At 43.3% G+C, this 19,778-nt stretch overlaps 2 protein-coding genes across 3 annotated transcripts; one reads left to right on the forward strand and one right to left on the reverse strand.

Moving 5' to 3' along the window:
* Positions 1 to 122: 122 nt before the first annotated feature.
* On the reverse strand, positions 123 to 14,439 carry LOC117136460 (putative phosphatidate phosphatase). Of its 2 annotated transcripts, none has more exons than XM_033297387.1 (7): positions 14,223 to 14,438; positions 8,270 to 8,710; positions 3,506 to 3,657; positions 2,925 to 3,143; positions 1,808 to 1,987; positions 1,561 to 1,737; positions 123 to 335 (listed from the first exon to the last, which is right to left on the reverse strand). In XM_033297387.1, exons 2-7 carry the CDS (start codon positions 8,544 to 8,546, stop codon positions 222 to 224), a joined length of 1,119 nt encoding a protein of 372 aa, XP_033153278.1. In that variant the 5' UTR covers positions 8,547 to 8,710; positions 14,223 to 14,438; the 3' UTR covers positions 123 to 221. The 2 variants fall into 2 exon arrangements, with proteins under 2 accessions (XP_033153278.1, XP_033153279.1); XM_033297388.1 differs by lacking the exon at positions 123 to 335 and adding an exon at positions 1,220 to 1,372 and having other exon boundaries at positions 14,223 to 14,439.
* An 825-nt stretch (positions 14,440 to 15,264) lies between these two features.
* On the forward strand, positions 15,265 to 18,750 carry LOC117137481 (putative phosphatidate phosphatase). The gene is made up of 6 exons (XM_033298961.1): positions 15,265 to 16,271; positions 17,556 to 17,707; positions 17,766 to 17,990; positions 18,056 to 18,235; positions 18,296 to 18,472; positions 18,534 to 18,750. The coding sequence occupies exons 1-6, from the start codon at positions 15,971 to 15,973 to the stop codon at positions 18,549 to 18,551; spliced, it is 1,053 nt and encodes a 350-aa protein (XP_033154852.1). The 5' UTR covers positions 15,265 to 15,970; the 3' UTR covers positions 18,552 to 18,750.
* Positions 18,751 to 19,778: the final 1,028 nt, after the last annotated feature.

Genomic DNA, 19,778 nt, shown 5'->3' on the forward strand with positions numbered 1-19,778 from the left:
TCAATTGCTCTAGTTTAAATATTAAAGAAGGCACACAAGTGCACTTGCAGCTAACACATACATTCACGCTCAGCTCTTAAAATGCCAGTACAGGAATAAATTAATTGTGGTCTCGCAAAGCTAGGCTTCACTGTCCCCATAAAGAAATCCGTAAGCACGTCGAGTCCTTGGTTCGACTACAGCTCGTGGAACTTGTAATTGCTATTTTGCACTTCTGCGGGTTAGTTTGTAGTAATCGTTATGGCCTGGGCCGGCGATGCATGCATGTCTTGCACTGTACGCGCCAAATAGGGCTTCGTGTTGGGCTTTTGAAACAAGTCGGAGACATAGTTGGCCTGTAAGAAGATAAATGTGGAAATAGGTAAATATATACAACAAATATTAGCAAAAAATCAAGTATTAGGTTCTTGTAAAATTATCATATTAGTATGTTAATATGTTGTATATGTTTAAAACGGAGTAGGAACCAGAGAGTTTAAAATCACAAAAACTAATAACACAATATTCTGTTCTGAAACAAATTAGCATGCTTATTTCCCCAGATCTTGACGTTCATAAGGACAGATAAGCGGACAGATAGACAGACATCTCTGCTAAAGAACCTAATAAAAAGTTTATACTTCAAAGGATCGGAATATCTTCATTCTACTTGCTAAATACTTGTATACCCTTTAGCATATAACATTGGAATATCATATTGCGAAACTTTTGTACCTTAGTGATTATTATGGGCTCTGCTTTTACTTTATAAAGGTATATAAAGGTATAGATTGAGTAATGCACATTCTCCTCCATATGAACATCATACATAACAGTCATTTGATGAGCATTTTGATATGCGACCTATAATTCGAGCCCAATGCCACACTTGAAACATTAAACAGCTGCTCCTAAAAGTATGCGTCGGTGTATCCCTACCCCTTCGTATCTATCTAATTGAATCGCCTTGGAATATGATGGCCGTGGCGCCCCCCTTAGGAATGTTCCCTGCCCCAAGTGAAGCGTGAAATTACAACTGGACAGCTGCATGGCCAGCTGGGTGGAAAGAGGCAATTCGACCTGGAAACGAGGCTTCGTGCTGCGGATGGCATTGATTGGCACCACACGCAAGGCACAGACACCGCGACTAGGTGTTGAGTTCTGGTCATTTGGAGAGCGTATCCCGCAGATCAATTAAGGCTAATGGCCACCACCAGGTTAGTAATGAATAGTCGGGGTATGCAGAATTTGTGATGCTTTAATTGCTAATCCTCTTTACAACGCTGATATAAGCTGATTCTGTCTGTGTCTCTGTGCTCCTCTCCTACTTGGCCTTGCTCTTGGCGGGCCAAACTGTTTGAAAGTTGAACCAACTCTTGGGCAAACCGTAGCTCTAAAAAGATGAGGGAAGTGTTGCATATGAATGTCGGGCAAGTTATGCTAAATGGAACCTTAATCAAGAATTGGGGATGAGAGTATTGCATGCATGAACCATACGCAATTGTTTTATTGCTTTCAAATGAATTCCTATCTCTAAGATATGCGCCAGATTTAACAACTTTTTACGCAATCTAGACTTACCACGACCAAGGCGCATATGGAGCCAATAAGCGATCCTGCCAGCACATCGGACCAGTGGTGCTTGTAGTCCGATACGCGGCTTAGCGCTGTGTACCAGGCCACCATGATGAACAGGAACTGGAGAAGGTGACGCAGCAGCTTGGAGCCCCGCCAGGTCATGCGAGCCTGCAGGTAGAGCTGCAAATGTAAATGGGAGAGTACGGAGAACAATGAGGCTCTGATCGTGTGACTATGACAATGGACTCACCGCCAGATAGACCATGGCGAAGAAGGTGAAGCTGGAGTGGCCGCTGGGGAAGGAGAGGCGCATCTCTTTGAGCATGCGCGCCGACGATCCAACTCCCTTGCACGTGAACTCCTGGATGTATTTCCCCGCATTGATGGCATCGGCGCAGGTGGTGCCGTCGGGCATCAGGGGCTGGCACACCTGTGGGCGGCAGCAGGAAAGGAGGCATTGATGACTTGGAGTTAAGCTGCTTAGGGCCAACAAATAGTGGAGCTGGGATCCACTGGCATCTCTGCCACATGTGCAGCAAATTAGAGAAGCGACTGCTGGAGATGAGGCAACAGCTGCAGTGTTGCATCGTACTCTCTGCCCGGTTGCCGCACTTCACCAAACAATAGGGCGGCTCTGTGCTGCGGCTCCCCTTTTAAAGCGATCCCTATGGCAATCCCTGTAACGATCCCTTTTCCATCTCCCCAAATGGAGCGCACGATAACCAGCTAACAAGCCACTTGCCGCCGCGAATATTTATGAAATTGTCTGACAACCAGTCAAAATATCATAAATAAACAAACCAACTGGTCTGGGCGATTGGGGATTCATTGAAGGCAGGAATACCCTGACAAAGTTTAAGTAAACAAATCTCTTTTCTTTGCTTTGAACGAAAAGTGAAGGAATGCGTCTTTAAATTCTAGCACATAAAAGGGCTCTTCTGTATCTTTAATTATTCTATCTAATACCATTTACTAGATGCTAACAAATATATCTTTAATCTTTAAGATAGTAAGTCATCAAGATATCTATGGCTTCAGAGAATTTCCGAGTTTGCTGCACTTATTGTTACCTTTTTAACTAACTAATCCATCTTAGATAGTGTATTCAACTGGAGCCTTCAACCGCACTGTCATCATTCCCCTTTTGGCCAAATACTATTAATAACCCATCCCCACATCGTGTGAGTTTTTGACATTGTCTCCGTACAAGTTCGTCTCCTACTTCGACTTTGGATTTGTCTTCGTTGTCGCTGTCAGTGTCGCCTGTCCCGCTGCACATGTTGCAGATTAAAATTAATTGGCAATGTCAGAACGGGGATACCGCTGTGGAGATGCCAACCATGGACACGCAGATATGCTGCACTTACCGCAATGAAATGGGGACGCAGTCGGCCAATGGAGTACTTGGCTATATCCGTGGTCAGCTGGCTGAGCACAGCGCCGAAGGCGTAGATGCCGACCTTCTTGTAGCACTCGATCATCCAGTCGGGCAGTTCGTAGTTCATGAAGACGTACCTTCGACTGGTGGCATTGCCATTATCCTGCTTGGCCTTGTTCTGTGAAATGATGACCTCCACGATGAGTATCTGCGGCAGGGAAAAGGAAAAAAGCAATAGGAGTGAGAGTGAGTTCCTCGAGTTAGCAGCTCGTTAAACCCTTTTCTCTGGAAGTCGTCGGGGCGCACATGCAAATATTTATGGCATCCGAGATGGGACGAATCTCTATTCTAGGCCCATTAGGGCCAAACACATGTTGTTCTAGTTTTAATTGCCGACATGTGGACAGTGGAGCATGCATGTGCTATCTTGCCTCATAGCTCCATAGTGCCGACAACTGAACTTGAGGCGATTGCGCAATCTTCGCTCAAGTATCCGACAGCTGCTTGACACAATTTCGGGCTGTCCATCAGACAACCCACCCAATCCACCCACCCCACCCGATCACTTACCACGCCGACTGGTATCACAGCTCCGATGAAGTATAGCATCCAATTCCGGACCGTGGATTCGTGGAACGGGTGCTTCAGCGACTCGTCATCGCAGAAGAAGCCCCGCTTGTACGGCTCGCCCAGCAGGAAAAACAGCAGTATGGGAAAGCCAGCTGAAGGCGAAAAATTGGAAAAATAGAAATTATAAACACCACTCCATTTATCAATACACATTTCCCCCTCATCTCAGTGGGTCATCGGGCCCTAAGTGCTGCGGCACTATCTTCTTGGGGTAAAAACGTCATAGAGACCCTATTGACTTATGATACGACTAAGCCGACGATAAGATTTCCCAGTGACAGGCGAACGTGTGCGGGGTCTCAATTGTGGATCATAAAGTAATTCCGCCCAGGGAAATCTGTCAGCGACTTCTTCGCCTGTCCAATTTCAAATTCGCTGCCATTAATAATGACCTATAGGAGTTGTGACGCGTACTTGCTGCTGATGGATCGCCTGTCCGTCCGGCTTCTTTATTTGCTTTGCTGTACGCAGGGCGTTTATCTAGTGGATAATTAAAACTGCATTAGCCCTCCTGGCTCCAACGCTCCAGTTTGCCTAATTGCCTTTCTGCAATGAGCCATACTACCTGCAGGCGGAAAAGAGCTCGGCATGTCGATGAACTGGCCCAAGTCAGCCAGGCGTTGAAAATTGGGAAAGTTGTGCGTTCTGAAGTGCTCATCAGAGCACTAGAGCACTGCTCCTATGCGAGGAGCATGGATGGAGTCATGGACGCATGGAAGTGAAGTGCATAGCCAGCACTCGATGGCGACTTGTCTCTGTCGCTTAATTGCATTTTTTTTCGCCAGGCTGAATAGGGTGATCGCTGAGGTTCCACAAAGGTGGGTGACACAATGCCGAGACCCCTGACCCTATTCATTCCTTTCTTCGGCCTGCAGCTGCATCAGGTCCCGAAATCTAGATCAGTGGCATTGTCTGGATAGATTTAACGATCGCCGACTGCTTCTAATGCTGCTGGGAACGTTGCAGAGATGGAATTCTTGCAGAGATCAGCGTCATATTACAAACAGCAAGTGGCCCATTGTTGGCCCTAGGAGTCCTCTCTTTCCCTTTCTTCGGCTCCAGATTCCTAATCCTCAGCCAGCCACCCGGTAGCAGTAAAATGTGTTTATGACTCTGCGGCATGGAAAACGAAAGTGTCTAGCCTTTGGCAATAGATTTACCCTGATCTACATGAGCTAAAGAGATTAACTAGTTCGAACTTCACGTTGAGATGGTAAATGGGGAAAATGGAAATATTGAAAAGGGAAAATTGTGTTAAATGGCAGACACAAAAAACGAATCAATTTTGTTGGTTTTTTGTGCGTGTTTCTGTGCTTCTTTTTTCTATGAGGGTGACATAAGCCGTTTAGGCTTAATCATACCGAAGCTGTACCCTTAGCGGAAATGTTTAATTTAATTCTTTCGAGGGGGACTGCATTCAACCGAATTGTAACGCACCTATGCCGCACTTTCATAGCAAACAAAACAATACACTGTCCATTTGGTGTCAAGTTCATTTCAATAATAAAGACGCCGCCTGCTGCAGAGCTACGGTGTAATTGAACCAACAGCGAAGAGGGCAACATAAACAAATTGTTTGTTAAACAAAGAGGTAAACGCGCCCACTTCAGCCCGCTCGACAATCACATTTCTTCAGAAGATCACTCTACGCCGCCGCTTTCTTCCACGATTTACCCAGCTCAAAAGCCACCGGCCTACGCGGCGGTTGTATCTTTGTATCTTTCGGATGCTGCGAGTGCCGCCCGCCGTCCTTTCAAGTTACCAAATGTTTGCTTTTAGCACGTTATCTCCATAGTATCCCAGTATCTATTTGTTGCAAGAGCTGGAAGACTGGCAACAAGACAGTCTACTCAAATCTGACCTCAAATACGGGGCAGCATCTAATTAAAAGCGTCTGACTTGCACTTGCCGCATTAATTAGACATGACGGAAGTCAAATTAAAGCCAATTAGTGCCGAGAGATGAACTAAAGACAACTCCGCCAGTCGCACAGATTAAGGATGACTGAACTCTAGCCTCGCCAATTGATTTGATCGACGAAGGACAAAGACACAGTCCGTTAAAAAACGAAAACGTAGATTATTGATGTGGGTTTTCGGCAATTTCATGGCTGCCAAGAAATCGAAAATTATTACCAGGAATCTGCGCCCCAGCCCGAGGTCACCCGCATCTAGATTTCTAAGCCAGCAAGAGAAAAGGTGTCGCACAGGTAAAGATTTCGATTCCCAATCCGATTCGAACCTTTCCCTGCATGGCGGACAGGTCATGCGTCATGAGCTGCTGGCAATTAAATGTTCATTACTATTGTCCCAGGAATTGTAGCGCAAAAAACACATGGAAAATCAACATCCATCATGGCAGGCCATGTATCTTCCTTTCCATCTGTATCTATTGTGGCCACATATTTGTATCTGTCTCTGCATCTGTATATGTTACTGTTTCTGTTTTTGGTTTATGTTTGCTGTTGGGTGGAAGGTAAACAACAACAATGAGCCAACAATTGCCTCATGCCCAAAATGCATTGCATAAATATTGTTCTTTCTACTTAGTTTTGGTCAAACTGAATGGGAGAATTTCTTACCCCAAAAGCAAACACGCGCACGCAATCACGCTCGATAAATTATTGAAGTGCAGCGGTGGCGGGGAAATATCTGGGAGCCGACCCCCAATATGCATTTCTGTGTATATTTTATGGGTTTAATGACTCCACCTCGAGGAGAAAGGTGAAAGAATCGAAGAGCGGAGAGCAGCTCGTTCGCATTCAATTAACGTCAAACGGGGTTTCAGTTTGAAGTTGGGGTTTCTCCGGAGGTCGAAGAATTTGTTTGGTTAAGTGCCACCGACACTCTCGTCAGCCCCTTGGCCCAAAAACCACTTTATCAGCGTTTGACTAGCGTCAAAAGTAATTTACACCCGAAAATTAGCCGTCGACAGACGAGCGGCCATCAGATGCATCCGATAGATACATAGATAGATGCAAGCTAATCTCGACCCACTAAAAACAAGCATCTCAAATGGATTCTTAGATGTTCCATTCCGATGCGGACCCCAAGACATTTGTAGCAGATTTAACTAATTGGAATTTATTCGGAAAACAGATCTATATTTTGTCCGAGTTTTTTAATATATTCACGGAACTCCTAAGGGGACAGTCCTCTCCATATTTTGTTGACAAATCGATGGAAACTTTTTGGCTGTGGGAACTGGCAATGTGCGCACGGCACGAGTTTTAGATTAGGATATGTCTTTCTTATCTTCAACTAACTTTTTGGATTATTAATCTATTTTTATTTTGGTAACTGATTTGTTCACCTTTAATAAAGGGATTTTTGGCACATGATTCATGTGGGAAATATTTGGGTTTACTGCCTGGATTCAAAAGGCGCTTGAGGTGAGTCAACTGAGCCGCGAAAGTGGCTACCTGGCTAAGATCGTGTGTCATGCATTTATGCTCAGGTAGTGCAAAGATACCGTTGGATCCGGCCCTGGGGAAAATGGCCCCCAGTCTACGCCAAGAATGGAGTCGTAAATTTGGTGCGAGGTCTATGGCTGATTGGCAAGACGGCGACTCATATCAGCTGCTCAAATATGGCGGTACAAGATTGCCTGTTCAGTAGTGCCAATTGCAAAAATCTACAAAATGCCAATGGGACAATAAGGCGGTACTCCGTGAGTCAGACAGGTAAGCTAATCAGCAAAGCTAAATAATGAACATTCTCAGGTAAACCGGTTCCGCTACAATGCACGCTATTTACTGGATTCCATAAAGAATTCGGGGGAGGAACCCAGATAAAGGTTCTCAAAACAAGAAAAACTTGACTATCAATCCATGTAGATTTCTAAACCGAAGAACAATGGGTGAAGTACTGCTAGTTGAAGGTCGTGACTCCTACGAGATACTTTTGTTCAAGAATATTGGTATTTCATAAGTTTAGTGGGTTTTTTTCAGATAATGGTTTCTTAACTTTATAGTGGCGGTTAAGCAATACGCTGACAAGGTGTTACGGGAAAGCGGAAAGTGCTGGTTGTGAAAATTGAGCAACGCCCCCAATCGAATGCAACAGTCAGCCCGTGCAGGTTGTCCACCTTTACCTGGCACAATTTAACAGTCTCCGCTTTTGTTTACACAGCAAATAAAAATAAAGGTAAGGTGAGCAGTTTAGCTACACCGAAAAAAAATGGTCGGTCTCTCAAATTAGAAATGTGTATACTTATATAATGGGTTTATAATAGCATTAAATCATGTAATATTACGTTTGATTATAATAACATTTAGACTGATAAGCCCATATGGATCTCTCACCTTTATTTGCTGTGCATGTATACATAAATAGCACATGACAAATAGTTACAAACCTGAAAATGGCTTAATATATGTAGGCTTGAGTCAGATAAGTTTAGCGCCTTCAAAGCTATTAGTTATTCCAATTCAAAACAAAAACAGTTTCTTCTAAGAGAGTTTAGTGCAAAGAGCGAGGGCAAGAGAGCGAGAGAGCCAGAAAGCTTTTGCAATTACATAAATCCGGATGGAGGAGTGAGCGAGAGGGAAGTACACAAAAGAAATAATAAACATTGCGACAGAAAATAAACACCGCGTGTAATGTAAATACATATTGCACGTTGCGAACGAAATTTCGCATTGAGCTTGGAGGTAAACAAGAGTAGTTGCCAAGTTAGTTTGGTTAGTGGAATTTTTGTACTTACCGCAGAGCAAGATTAAAACATCCAAGCCCACGCGGCAGAGGATTCTTTTGTTGGTATCCATGGCGATGGTGGCAGTTCGTTGTTGTTGCTCGCTGTCGCTATCTCTGTCCTGCTCCTGCAGACGCACTTGCACCGAATCACTGTAGTTATTGTTGTTGCTATTAACCGTTGTTTGCCTACTGTTGCTGTTACTTTGGGCCAGTTCTTTATGGTCAGGTGTTTCGTTTTCCGGCCGCCGCAGCGGTGTTGTCTCGCTCGCCGACGTTTCGTTACTCATTATTATTTTCACGGCTGGCGTTTTGTGGGTGCCGTTGCAAAAGCTCCAAGCTCAATCTCAAGCTTTCGCGCTCTCACCTCCTTTGCTTACTCTTTAAGTTACTCTGCTTGGCAGTGAACTTGAGCTTTCTGAATCTGGTTTTACGTCATGTCATCTCCTCAGTACTACGAAATAATGAGAGAGGGGGAGAGAGAAGATAAGTCATTAATTGAAATTGTTGAATAATGCTCGGGTGAGTAAGAAGCCGAGGAATCCCTGCCGATAAAGACAGACAGTGCTTGTGACGTGTTTCCCCCCGCCCTTCCCCTATTAACCCATTCACAAAGATTTTTTTTTTTTTTTTTTTTTTTAGCGTGCGTTTATTTATTTAAAATCTGTCCTAGTGGACAATAATTAAATGGTTTTGCGGGGGAACATTAGCTTAAGGGATACTATTGTACATGTATTTGTGGCGGGTTTTATATGTGTTGTCTATTGTTGTGGAAGATCGAGAGGGTGTCTCCTCATGAGACGTCTGCTTGTTTGGCTATTGTCTAACAGGTTGGTGGCGAGGTGGTTAGGGTGGTTTTCGAGCCTTTTCAGGTATCTCTCGCTGAGCCTGGAGATTTCATCAGCGACTTGTGGGATTCCAAGTTCCCTATGTATGGCGACATTCTCGTGGTAGGGATGCGCATTACAGGCAATTCTCAAGCACCTATTCTGGAACCGCTGTATACGCAGGCGATTCGTGTGGCTTGCCGTGCCCCATAGCTGTATTCACAAAGATGCGCTTCCTAATGGTAATGACTGATTGAGGAATCCCATGATTTATTAGCACTCAAGTGGCTGTGCGGAGACGCCTTTCAAACGGGTTAAGTGACGTCGCTTCAAATGAACAATAAACTTTCCATTTTGTACCCTTGAATGTCATTTAAGTGGACACTGACGCTACAGTCGAACTCCCCTATCTTAAACTATAGCAATTTGTTAGTGCTGCGGCAACACTCTGAAACGTCACAACAAAACAATTTAGGAAATCTAAATGTTTAAATATAGTATCAAGAACTTGAAGTCACCATGCAAACATTCTTTAAGCATATTTTGTTTTGATCTTGTCCTTATCTTATTTTGGTTCTAAATATAATATACTTTATGGAATAAATACATTTATCATTAAAAACATGAAATCAAAAGTGTTTAGGCATGCAAGTAATTAAAGTTTCATAGAAGAATGATAGAATTTAAAATAATTAAATAATAAAAATAGCAAATAGTGAAAGTAACAAAATGATATTCAACATTTTTCACAGAAACTTTATTGAGGTTGCCCTGTGTATCTAACCCTGCATAATTTCCTTTGGTTCCCTGTTTCTCCATCTGCAGCCAGTTGAATTTCTATAATTTTGTGCAATCAACTTGGCCATGAACGGGGCGTTATAATGACCGACTATGGGCCTTCCTGAAGAACAGCTTGAGGCCCAGAGCAACAAGGCCTTAATTTGACAAAGCCACAGTCCGCGAAGTGGCAAACGTCAGTCAGTACTTCAGCCATTTTCCAACTAGAGATCGAGTTAAAGGAGCAAAGAACTTGTGGAGCGGAAAACAAGTAGAGGTATTGCAGTTGTTAGTCAGCTTCGATTCGATTATGGCCAGGCCAAGGCAACCGGGCCAATGCAGCCGATCAGGCAACGACTATTTATAGATAGCGAGCGATCCTCAACTCCTCCGTTCCAATTTTATGCCTGCACCGGGGGTCTGTGGTCTCTACAGATTCAGATTCAGATTCAGATTCGGTTTCGGTTTCGGATTCTGCTGATGAATGTTCTTAACCCGCCCGTCTGCCCCACCGATCGCCGTTCTTGGCAAATGACAAAACAGCAGGCAACATTTTAATTAAAAAGTAAAAAGTAAGAAATGAGATATTATCGAACGCGGATTGAGGAGCGTGCTTCCACGCACTTGAGATTGCTTGCTTTGAGATAACTTTTAATTGTCAGCTCGGCGCATCCGGAAATAAAAATGCCACTAATCGAGCCAAGAATAGCCTGCCTGCTTATTACAGGGGCGTCGAACATGTTGACCCATTATTGGACGATTAATCTTGCGTTTATATCTGCAAATCTCGCCATTATCTTATCGCAAGAAGTACGATAAAATAGTAAGTCGATGGCTGGAGCTGATACCATTCTGATACCACTTTGTAAGCGCTTCCGATTGGGAAATAGTTTAGTCATAATAACGATTTCAACATACCCCGTGATTAAATTCGTTACCTAAATAAATAGACTAAGGTAAACATTTCAAATTTTTAATTTTTTTTTCAAATTAGGCAACAGCTTATAAACCGAAAATAGATTCCATTTTTGTACATTTTAATTTATGATAAGCAGTTTGAGTCACTTTAAATAAACTACAAAAACATTATTTCGAAATTATTAAGCCATTTAAGGGTCATCATGTTTGTTAACACCACAAACCCATTAATTTGAATAGCTTATCGTGTCGCAGGACGTGTTGTCTTAACCCTGCATTACAAGTAATTACAAAATCATGATGTTCCGAGGCAGCTGAAGTCCCCTCCCCAATTCCTCCTCCGCCCTTTATTTTAATTTCAGATTCGAACGATTAACTTTTGTCGGGCAACGACCACAAGCTGAGCAGCCCCCCCTCCCCCCTCCTTTTCCACAATCGAATGTCATTTTTGGAATATCTCAACGCGAATTAAGGTCATGCGAGATGGAAAATAAATTAAAATTCGAAATATATGCATATCGGCCAGAGAAATGCCTTACAATTTACATAAACAAAAGGCGCCAGGCCGCATCATTAAAAATCCAACAAGTGCACGCGAATCTCTTGGTCTGAAATCGAAATGTTCGGGTTCTTTTTTCAAAACACAAAGAACATAATTTTTTGCAATATTTTGAGGTAGGGAGTTCGATTTCAAGGGGACCACCACCTTGCAGACAACTTGTCGACGCGACGGAAGGAAATCTACTCCAGGTCTCAGGTTCAACCAACCCATCGGTGGGGTATGTAAGTGCTTGTTTATTTGCTTTGCTAACGATTACTATTGAATGCATTTCAAATCGGGCTGAGATCAGCAGAAGTTGGCCAACATTTTACACGCGCTGCGACAACGAAATCCAATACCAGTTGGCAGAAACTGTTGGCCAATACTCCAAAAGGGCTAATACAAAATGTAAGGAAAGTTACCAAATGCGGTAATATAAAATAAATAAAAAAAATAATACATATATATAAGAAAAATACAAACAAGATAAGATATAATTATACCAATACACGAGTACATTATATACACTGCACTTCGATTTAATGGTTTTCGAAAATATGTAATTGCCTAAGTTTGAGTAAAAGATTACAGTATTGTTTAGAAATTTTAAAGCTTTTCCAAATGCATATATCCTCAAGTCGTAGGAAATATTTGTTTGGAAAAGCTCTCCAAATGCAACAATTCCGCACTATAAACATTTGCAAATTGCCCAAAAAAGTGTGCAAAATTATACGCCGAAAGCACTCAGAAATCTGTGAACAATAGTGGCGACTTGATTAATGGACCTATACTAGCTATATGTAAGTAAAGTATTTAATTCTCGAAAAGATTTTGTAAGAGCTGGCCACTTGGCCAGATGCCAGAATTCTGGGATGGAATTGAAATGGCGGAAAACTCTCACCGATAATGGCAATATCGGATGTGGGGGGATCAAAACTAATAAAGACCATTAAGCATGAAAGGCCAAATTCTTCTTCTGTTTCCCCTTCATCGAAATGCGCGGCTTTTGCGTATCAGTAATTGATAAGCTATCGGTTATTTGGTTTCGCGAACTCCGCGGTCTGATTTTACGGCTAGGTACGTGGAATTCCTTTTTGGCACGATTCCTTTTGCGACTACAACAGCCTTGACCATCGGGAAACGGCACCCAGTTAGGGGGAGGGAAAATCGATTTTAAGCCAAAACAAAATATGCCCACGCCATTTCCCTTTCCACTTGCATAATTTATGAATTCTCCCACATACTCGTATGTACAGCTGCGGTTAAAATAATAGCACTACTGCAGGTGGAAAGTTGATTTCCTAAAAAAAGGTATTCAATGTTTATTTTTTTAAAAGTCTGATTGCATGAATAATAAGTACCATATGTTGTCTCTCTAAGCAAGAAATTTTGACTCTCTCAATGTAACGGTTCTTTTTGTTTTTCGGCACTTTCTGCAAAAGGGCGCTAAATGAGGCGGTAACAAAAATAGTACTGACCACGTTTTTGCTGAATAAAATTAATAGGAGTGATTGCTTTGGGTTTTTTTTCGACATATTTTGAAAAAAGGAGTTGCATTAAAGGTTTTAATTGAATTTTTTTCAAAAGAAGACCAAAAATTCTCTAGTTATGGGTCGGGGAAAGCATTCTACCGTCGAAAAAAGGAATTTGATTAAAAACATGATCTCTGAAGGTAAAACCTACGCTAAAATGGGACGGTTTGTTGGTTTTTCAAGCAAAATGATCCGCAACGCACTTCTGTTTGTCGAAAATAACGAAAAACGTGGAAGAAAGCCCTCTATGTCCAACGTGGAGATCAAGCGCTTGGTTCGGCAAAGCAAGAAGGAGCCTTTTAAGCCGGCGACGAAACTGAAGAAGGAGCTTCAGATAGCTGAAAGCGTGGAAACAGTTCGCAAACACTTTAGACAAAACAACCATAATGTGTGCAGTCCCAGAAAAGTCCCGCTTCTGACTGCGAAGCATGTGGCAAAGCGAATCGAATATGCCAAGATACGCAAGGACTGGCCTGTGGAGAAGTGGCGCCACATTTTTGTGGTCAGATGAGAGCAAAATTGTGTTTTTTGGTTGGAAAGGCTCTCGGTCTTATGTTCCGCGTCCACCACGAACTGAAAAAAATCCTCGCTTCACCTTTAAGACGGTAAATCACGGGGGATCCAACATCATGGTATGGGCGTGCTTTTCATACTATGGAGTAGATCCGATTCATATGATTCAAGGCATCATGGATCAGCACATTTACACAGATATCCCGGAAAATGTGATGGCGACATATGCCGAGGATGAAATGCCGTTTTTTTGGACATTTCAACAGGATAACGACCCAAAACACACGAGGAAGAAGGCTCGAAAGTGGTTTGAGCAGAAATCGATCCCAGGAATGAAATGGCCTGCTCAGTCACCCGACTTGAATCCAATCGAAAAACTTTGTGCGGACGTGAAAAAAAGGTTTCTGAAGCCAAACCCAACCATAACGAGGAACTTTGGATTCATGGGGGATCGAGGATCAAGGATTCATGGAGAAAAATTCCTCAAAAACGGTACCAGGACTTGGTGGACTCCATGCCAAGAGGATGCGCAGCTGTCATTGCCTACAATGGTCACGCAACCAAATTGTAGTATTTAAGATTAGTGGAAAAAATGATGAAAAAATGTCAGAAAATAGAGAAACGCTGGGGCAAACACGAAATGTGCTTTTGGTGCTATTATTGTTACCGCAACTGTACGTACTTTCGTTCGCTGGCTTTTCGCAATTTGTTTATGTGACCATCAATTTGTGAGGCTCCACAGACACTTTGTGTTTGCCGGCCAAGCAAATCGATAAAATGGCCAAGATATGTATATCCACATCTATTAGCTCACTCGCTTTAGTACAAATAAACACTTTCGTTGTTTAATTAATTTACCTTAACCGAGCAGCAGCGTTGCGAAAGATTTTCAGGCAAGCCTTTACTGCTCCGTCATCGTTTTGGCCTTTATGTTTTTCTGACTCTATATTCGATTCGATCAGTGTCAACGGATAAGGGTTATATTACATATATACGCCCGATTTCCTACTCGCACTTTGTTTTGGTCGAATGGGCGAGCGACATGGAGCATTTGAACCGAACGCGTCCGATGGAAAAAGGCGACTGTTCAGATAAGATAGAAGTGGCTCCGTGTGTCGACGCAAAAGAGCGAAATTATGTGCGGAGAGAGAGACGCTCTCTCTCAATCTCTCCGGTAATATTCAAAAGTGGACTTCGTTGATAAGGCGATAAGGAGCTTATAACAAATGCACTGTGCCGGTCCATCACTGTAAACAGACTGGAAATTATAGGGGGTTTGGTTCTTTTAGTAGTAAATAATTGTACTCCGAAAAGTTGTCTAGTTTTTGGCTCAATACTGGTTGCTGCGACTACCTGTAGTATATAAAATTTTCTATTAGAAAAGAAGAATTAAAAAGACAGAAGTTGGGGTTTTTTCATAATTTCACAACATGTGTCCGTCTTAGTTGTATGTTAGCTACAGTTCCAAATGCAGTGCCTACTTTTCTGCGCATTGAGAGTGTTTAAAGCTTGGATGTACGGATATGAATTCATCCGATGAATTTTAAAGCCTGGTTGAGAGTGCACGAGACAGATATATTGCTATATATTGAGATTGAGTGGGTGTAAGTCATTTGTCGAATAGCAAAAAGCACAATGTATTATACTAAGTAATTTTCTTATTCTAAATATCTGTAAATACGAAATAAAAAAAATATATATTAAGAGTTGTTTAAAGGAGAACTGATCAACGCTGTACGCTTCACTCCCACGCTCATTTATCCATGCGGAGAGAGCGCGTTGGAGAGTTGCAATAGAAAGGCGGGAGAGAGCACAGCTGTTTGCATTCGTTTCTGGATATATGTGTATTTGGGCAGCGCGGCGCTGCTCTGAAATCCGTCGCTTACTTCTTCGTTCGACGTCGAACGGTGCGGACGGTTGATCGTCGTCGGGTTGGGCAGCCGTTTTCTTTCGGTTTTATTCGTTTGCCGTTTTCGCGGCGGCGCTGCGCATGCGAAGCAAATAGAAAAGCAGAACCAAGTGCGAAAAGAACTAGACCAAGAACGAAAATACCTTCGAAGTGACAAAACGAATGCAAACAGCCATAAAGTGCAGCGGGAAAATGCAGTCCAAATAAGTGCACAGATTCTTACCTCGCATTATTTACCTTTGTGCGTCGCCAGCAGTATTCAGTATTTGAGCAGCATTTCGACTCGGACTTAGTCGATCGCTATCACGATCGCTCATCGCTTATCGCTTGCACAATAGCGTTTTTCCTTACCGTTCACCTTTGCGTTTACCTTACCCAATTTCGTACCGCCCACAAAACGCGTACGCCGACGACGCGGCCTCTTACCACAGTATCGATTTGTGGGCTCTATTTACATACCTGCAGCCTTATCACCGTGCCGCGCAAGAGGCAGCGCCCATTAGCACATTCTGAAGAGGAAAGGCACTCCCGAGGATTATCCAAACAATTCGTTTGTGTGTCTCCGTCTCCGCCCGACGATAAGATGACCACCGGAGTGGTGTCCAGGTGCAATAGTGCCATTCATTGAAGCCAGGCTCCTCGGGCCCACTACGCTCCATCAGATTAGAAATCACGAAGATTCCCCATTTTATCCACGATGAGCACCCTGCGACCCGTCAGCGTTTGCGACACCACGCCGCTCCAGAGATTCGAGAGCCAGAGCAGCAGCGGTGAAGAGCCTTCTTCGCCGACGGCTTCCAGTATTTTAGCCGCCGCTTCAGGCCCCAATCACAACAACAACAACAATGTGAAACTTGACCTGCAGCTGCCCAACTTCGTTGGCAGCTCGCGTAGCCAGGGCCCACTGTACGCGGTACCCAGCAACAAAAAGCCAACGCTGCGTGGACCACGTCAAATCTTCGGAAGGATCCTCATGGACCTCTGTTTGCTCAGCTGCGGTGAGTAATGAATGACAATATCCGAGAATTAGTGAGAAGTTCCAGTGAATCATATCGGCTTGTAAAGCGGAAGTTACGCATAGATAGCTGTAGTTTAAACTTGGTAGTTTTAAGTGGAATATATTCCTACTAAGTCACTTCTATTGTATGTTTGCGGTATTTGGACAAACTATGTTTTCTACTCTTTCGGGTAACTTTCGAAATTTATGCATTTTTCGTTTTCTTCAACAAAAAACTGCGGAGCTTACCTATCAAATAATATGCGTTATAACAAGCCTATAAATTTTGCAAAACAAACGAACCCATTCAAAATAAATAAATAAACAACAAAGTAAATAACATTAAATACATTAATGGTAACGAGAAAAGTACACAACTTTGCAAAATGTTCTCAGTTCTCCACAAAGGAAAATTCTATGTTTTTTCAAAAATATGGTTTTGTAGCATGCCCCAAAACTAAAATCAAAACGCCCGAATTTTCTTTGAAATGATCCCATTTCCTTGCCACTCAACCGTTGAGAATAGCTGTTCCTAATCAAAGTCTGAAATAAATCACATTACTATATCAAGTAAATTCGTAAAGCTCTTCACCGAAATGAAAACTTTGGGAAAAGTATTATCACTTTTTTTCCCCGTCGGCCTTTCACACGTTTTATGATCTGTTATCATGTGGCAGCAATTGATCTGCTGCACTTGCCAGTCATAAACCCATTCCACATCTGAATCCATCAGCCAGATAGGGTTCCGCTATCTGTGCAACAAAGCCCCCGAACAATATAATCATACATATAGACCATAGGTGGGCTAGCGCCTCTGCCCGCCTTGTTTTCAAACAAAAACATTTCCAAATTGCCCCAAAATGTTTCCAACTGTGTGATGTTGATGTGCTGGACTCCTTTGTGGCATTCTGCTGTGCGTTTCAATGTTTCCAATGGTGAACAGGCACTTCTCACCCGAGCGAACCCCAAAAGATATATAGTACATATATTTATTCGCGCATCATCGAGTTCGGACTGATTTATTTTATTCAATTTGTGGCAGGTTCTTTTTGTGAGGGGAGCATTTTTCATTTGATTGTGCTGAACTCATTTCCCCAACATCATCGTCGTTGCTATCGTTGTGTTTATACTGGTCCAATTAAGGCTGGATCAGCAGACCTTGCCCATAAATGAATTGGACACCACATCTGTGCTGGGCCACCCAAAAAGCCACACTCGAGTTGCAAGAGATGCAAATGTGGGGCATATATCTTAAGGCGTGCTTTTGATATTCCTATCCTTTCAGTTGGTCTACCTATGCTGGGATTCTCGCTTTGGGGCGAAGCGGTCAAGCGCGGATTCTTCTGCAATGATTCCTCCTTGAAGCATCCGTATCGAGACTCCACCATGCCCAGTTGGATTCTCTACTCGATGTGTGGCGTCTTGCCACTTTCTGTGGTAAGTTGGGCTTTATCTTAAACATAACTACCTTAACTAATAGATGTATCCCATATAGATGCTTGTGGTGGAGTTCTTTAGGGGCCAGGACAAGCGATTGCACAGTCCCTTTCCGAAGAGCACGACGTGCAGTGGCTATCATCTGTGCCACTTGGAGCTGCCCACTTGGCTGGTGGAGTGCTACCACCGGATGGGTATCTTTATCTTCGGACTGGGCGTAGAGCAGCTATCCACCAACATCGCCAAGTATTCCATTGGACGGCTGAGACCTCACTTCTACACAGTAAGTTAAAGAAGTGATGTAGCTTCCTTAAAAGTGTTTAATAAACACAATCGTTGTGCTCGCAGCTCTGTCAGCCCGTCATGAATGATGGCACCACTTGCAGTGATCCCATAAACGCTGCTCGTTACATCGAGGAGTTCACCTGTGCGGCAGTGGACATTACTTCGAAGCAGCTGAAGGACATGCGCCTGTCCTTTCCCAGTGGACATGCCAGCTTCGCCTGCTACTCCATGCTCTACTTGGTGGTGAGTTTCGGGTTAATCCAAAGCTATGGGAATAGGTAAAGCAATCATAGTCTCCTCCAGATTTACCTGCATCGTAGAATGCACTGGAAGCAGCTCAGAATGCTGTGCCACCTGCTCCAGTTCCTGCTGCTCATGTTCGCCTGGTATACGGCTCTCACCAGAGTTTCCGACTACAAGCACCACTGGTCCGATGTCTTGGCAGGATCTGGCATCGGACTCACCTACGCAGTCGTCGTGGTGCGTTCTGCAATTCGTATATCCTGAAAAGGACCTCCATAGTAACATGTTTCCTTTGCAGACCTCGACTATGTGGTAGGCTGGATCCTTGACGTTTCGCGGGTTCCGAACCCCTCAACCCACCGCGTGGAGCTGCTTTCGCTTTAAGATGTCTTATCGGGCGCAATTTCAGTTTTATCATTGTTTTAACTTGACCATGTCTGCATAGGAGTATCTATTTATCTATGTGTGAATGCTTTTACTTAATAAACTTCAGTTCTATGTGTTTTACCATTAAATGTGCATTGATATTTAATCGAAACTAAATATGTGGAGTGTTTCTCAATGCTTTTATCTTTTGACAGAAATCTTTGGCGTTCCAAGTCCCAATTTTTACTCCAACTGCTTGCACTATTATTCATAGAAGGACACTCCCCGCAAAATCAAGTTTTGTTGCAAATGTTGAAATCGGTGGATTGGCGATTAATGGCTTGCTTTGCTCAAATCAATTGATATGATCGGTGTAAGAAATTGCGAAATTAGTGAGCAAAACAAGCAATTTAAATCAAATTACACGAGGAAGTGTCCTTGACAGCGGAGATTAATAACCCCAAACTATTGCCAACTGGCTGTGGGGATTTGCAACCAGCTGGCCATTTGAATTTGGAGGAGACTTGGCCAGATAGCGAAACCTGTCTTATGGCCACGATCCATGTTGAGAGATCTCTGATCTATGGCTAATTAGCCAATGGCGCAAAGTCAGCGGGCCAATTTGTGATTTTTAATTAGTCTGTGGCACCTTGCACCTTGCTCCCCCCCCCCCCTCGCCAAAAGCCCCTCACCCAGATTTGCACTACCGATCAATTTGCATTTGATTTGCATATTAAACGAATTTATTGCCCTGGCCACTCAGCAAGATGAACAGGAATCATAAGTGACCAGGAGCCACTGGAAGATGCATCACTCAATCGTTTGGAGGCGACAGCCAAGTGCCACTCACTCAGTGCGTCTGCGTTGCTGTTATTACTGTACAGTGAACACCATTCCGGCTATCAGCACTCAGGCCACTCGGACATCCCGAAAAGATTGATGTGGCCGTAAAAGAGCGAAAGACAAACAAGACATCGCCGTTCGCCGGAGTGGATCGCACCGAAATTTCGTTGCAAGCCTCCTCAACAATTAACACAATTTTTTATTTCGCTTTTATCGCATAATTGCATTCAAACCCCCATCCCCCCATTCCCCAATTTTCAATTGCCCGCATCTGCTGTCAATTTCAGCGTTTTTTTTTTTTTTGATTCCCGATGGCGATGTGGGGAAAGATTCT

This window comes from Drosophila mauritiana, chromosome 2R (genome assembly GCF_004382145.1).
Source record: "Drosophila mauritiana strain mau12 chromosome 2R, ASM438214v1, whole genome shotgun sequence".
In the NCBI taxonomy this organism is placed as follows: domain Eukaryota; kingdom Metazoa; phylum Arthropoda; class Insecta; order Diptera; family Drosophilidae; genus Drosophila; species Drosophila mauritiana.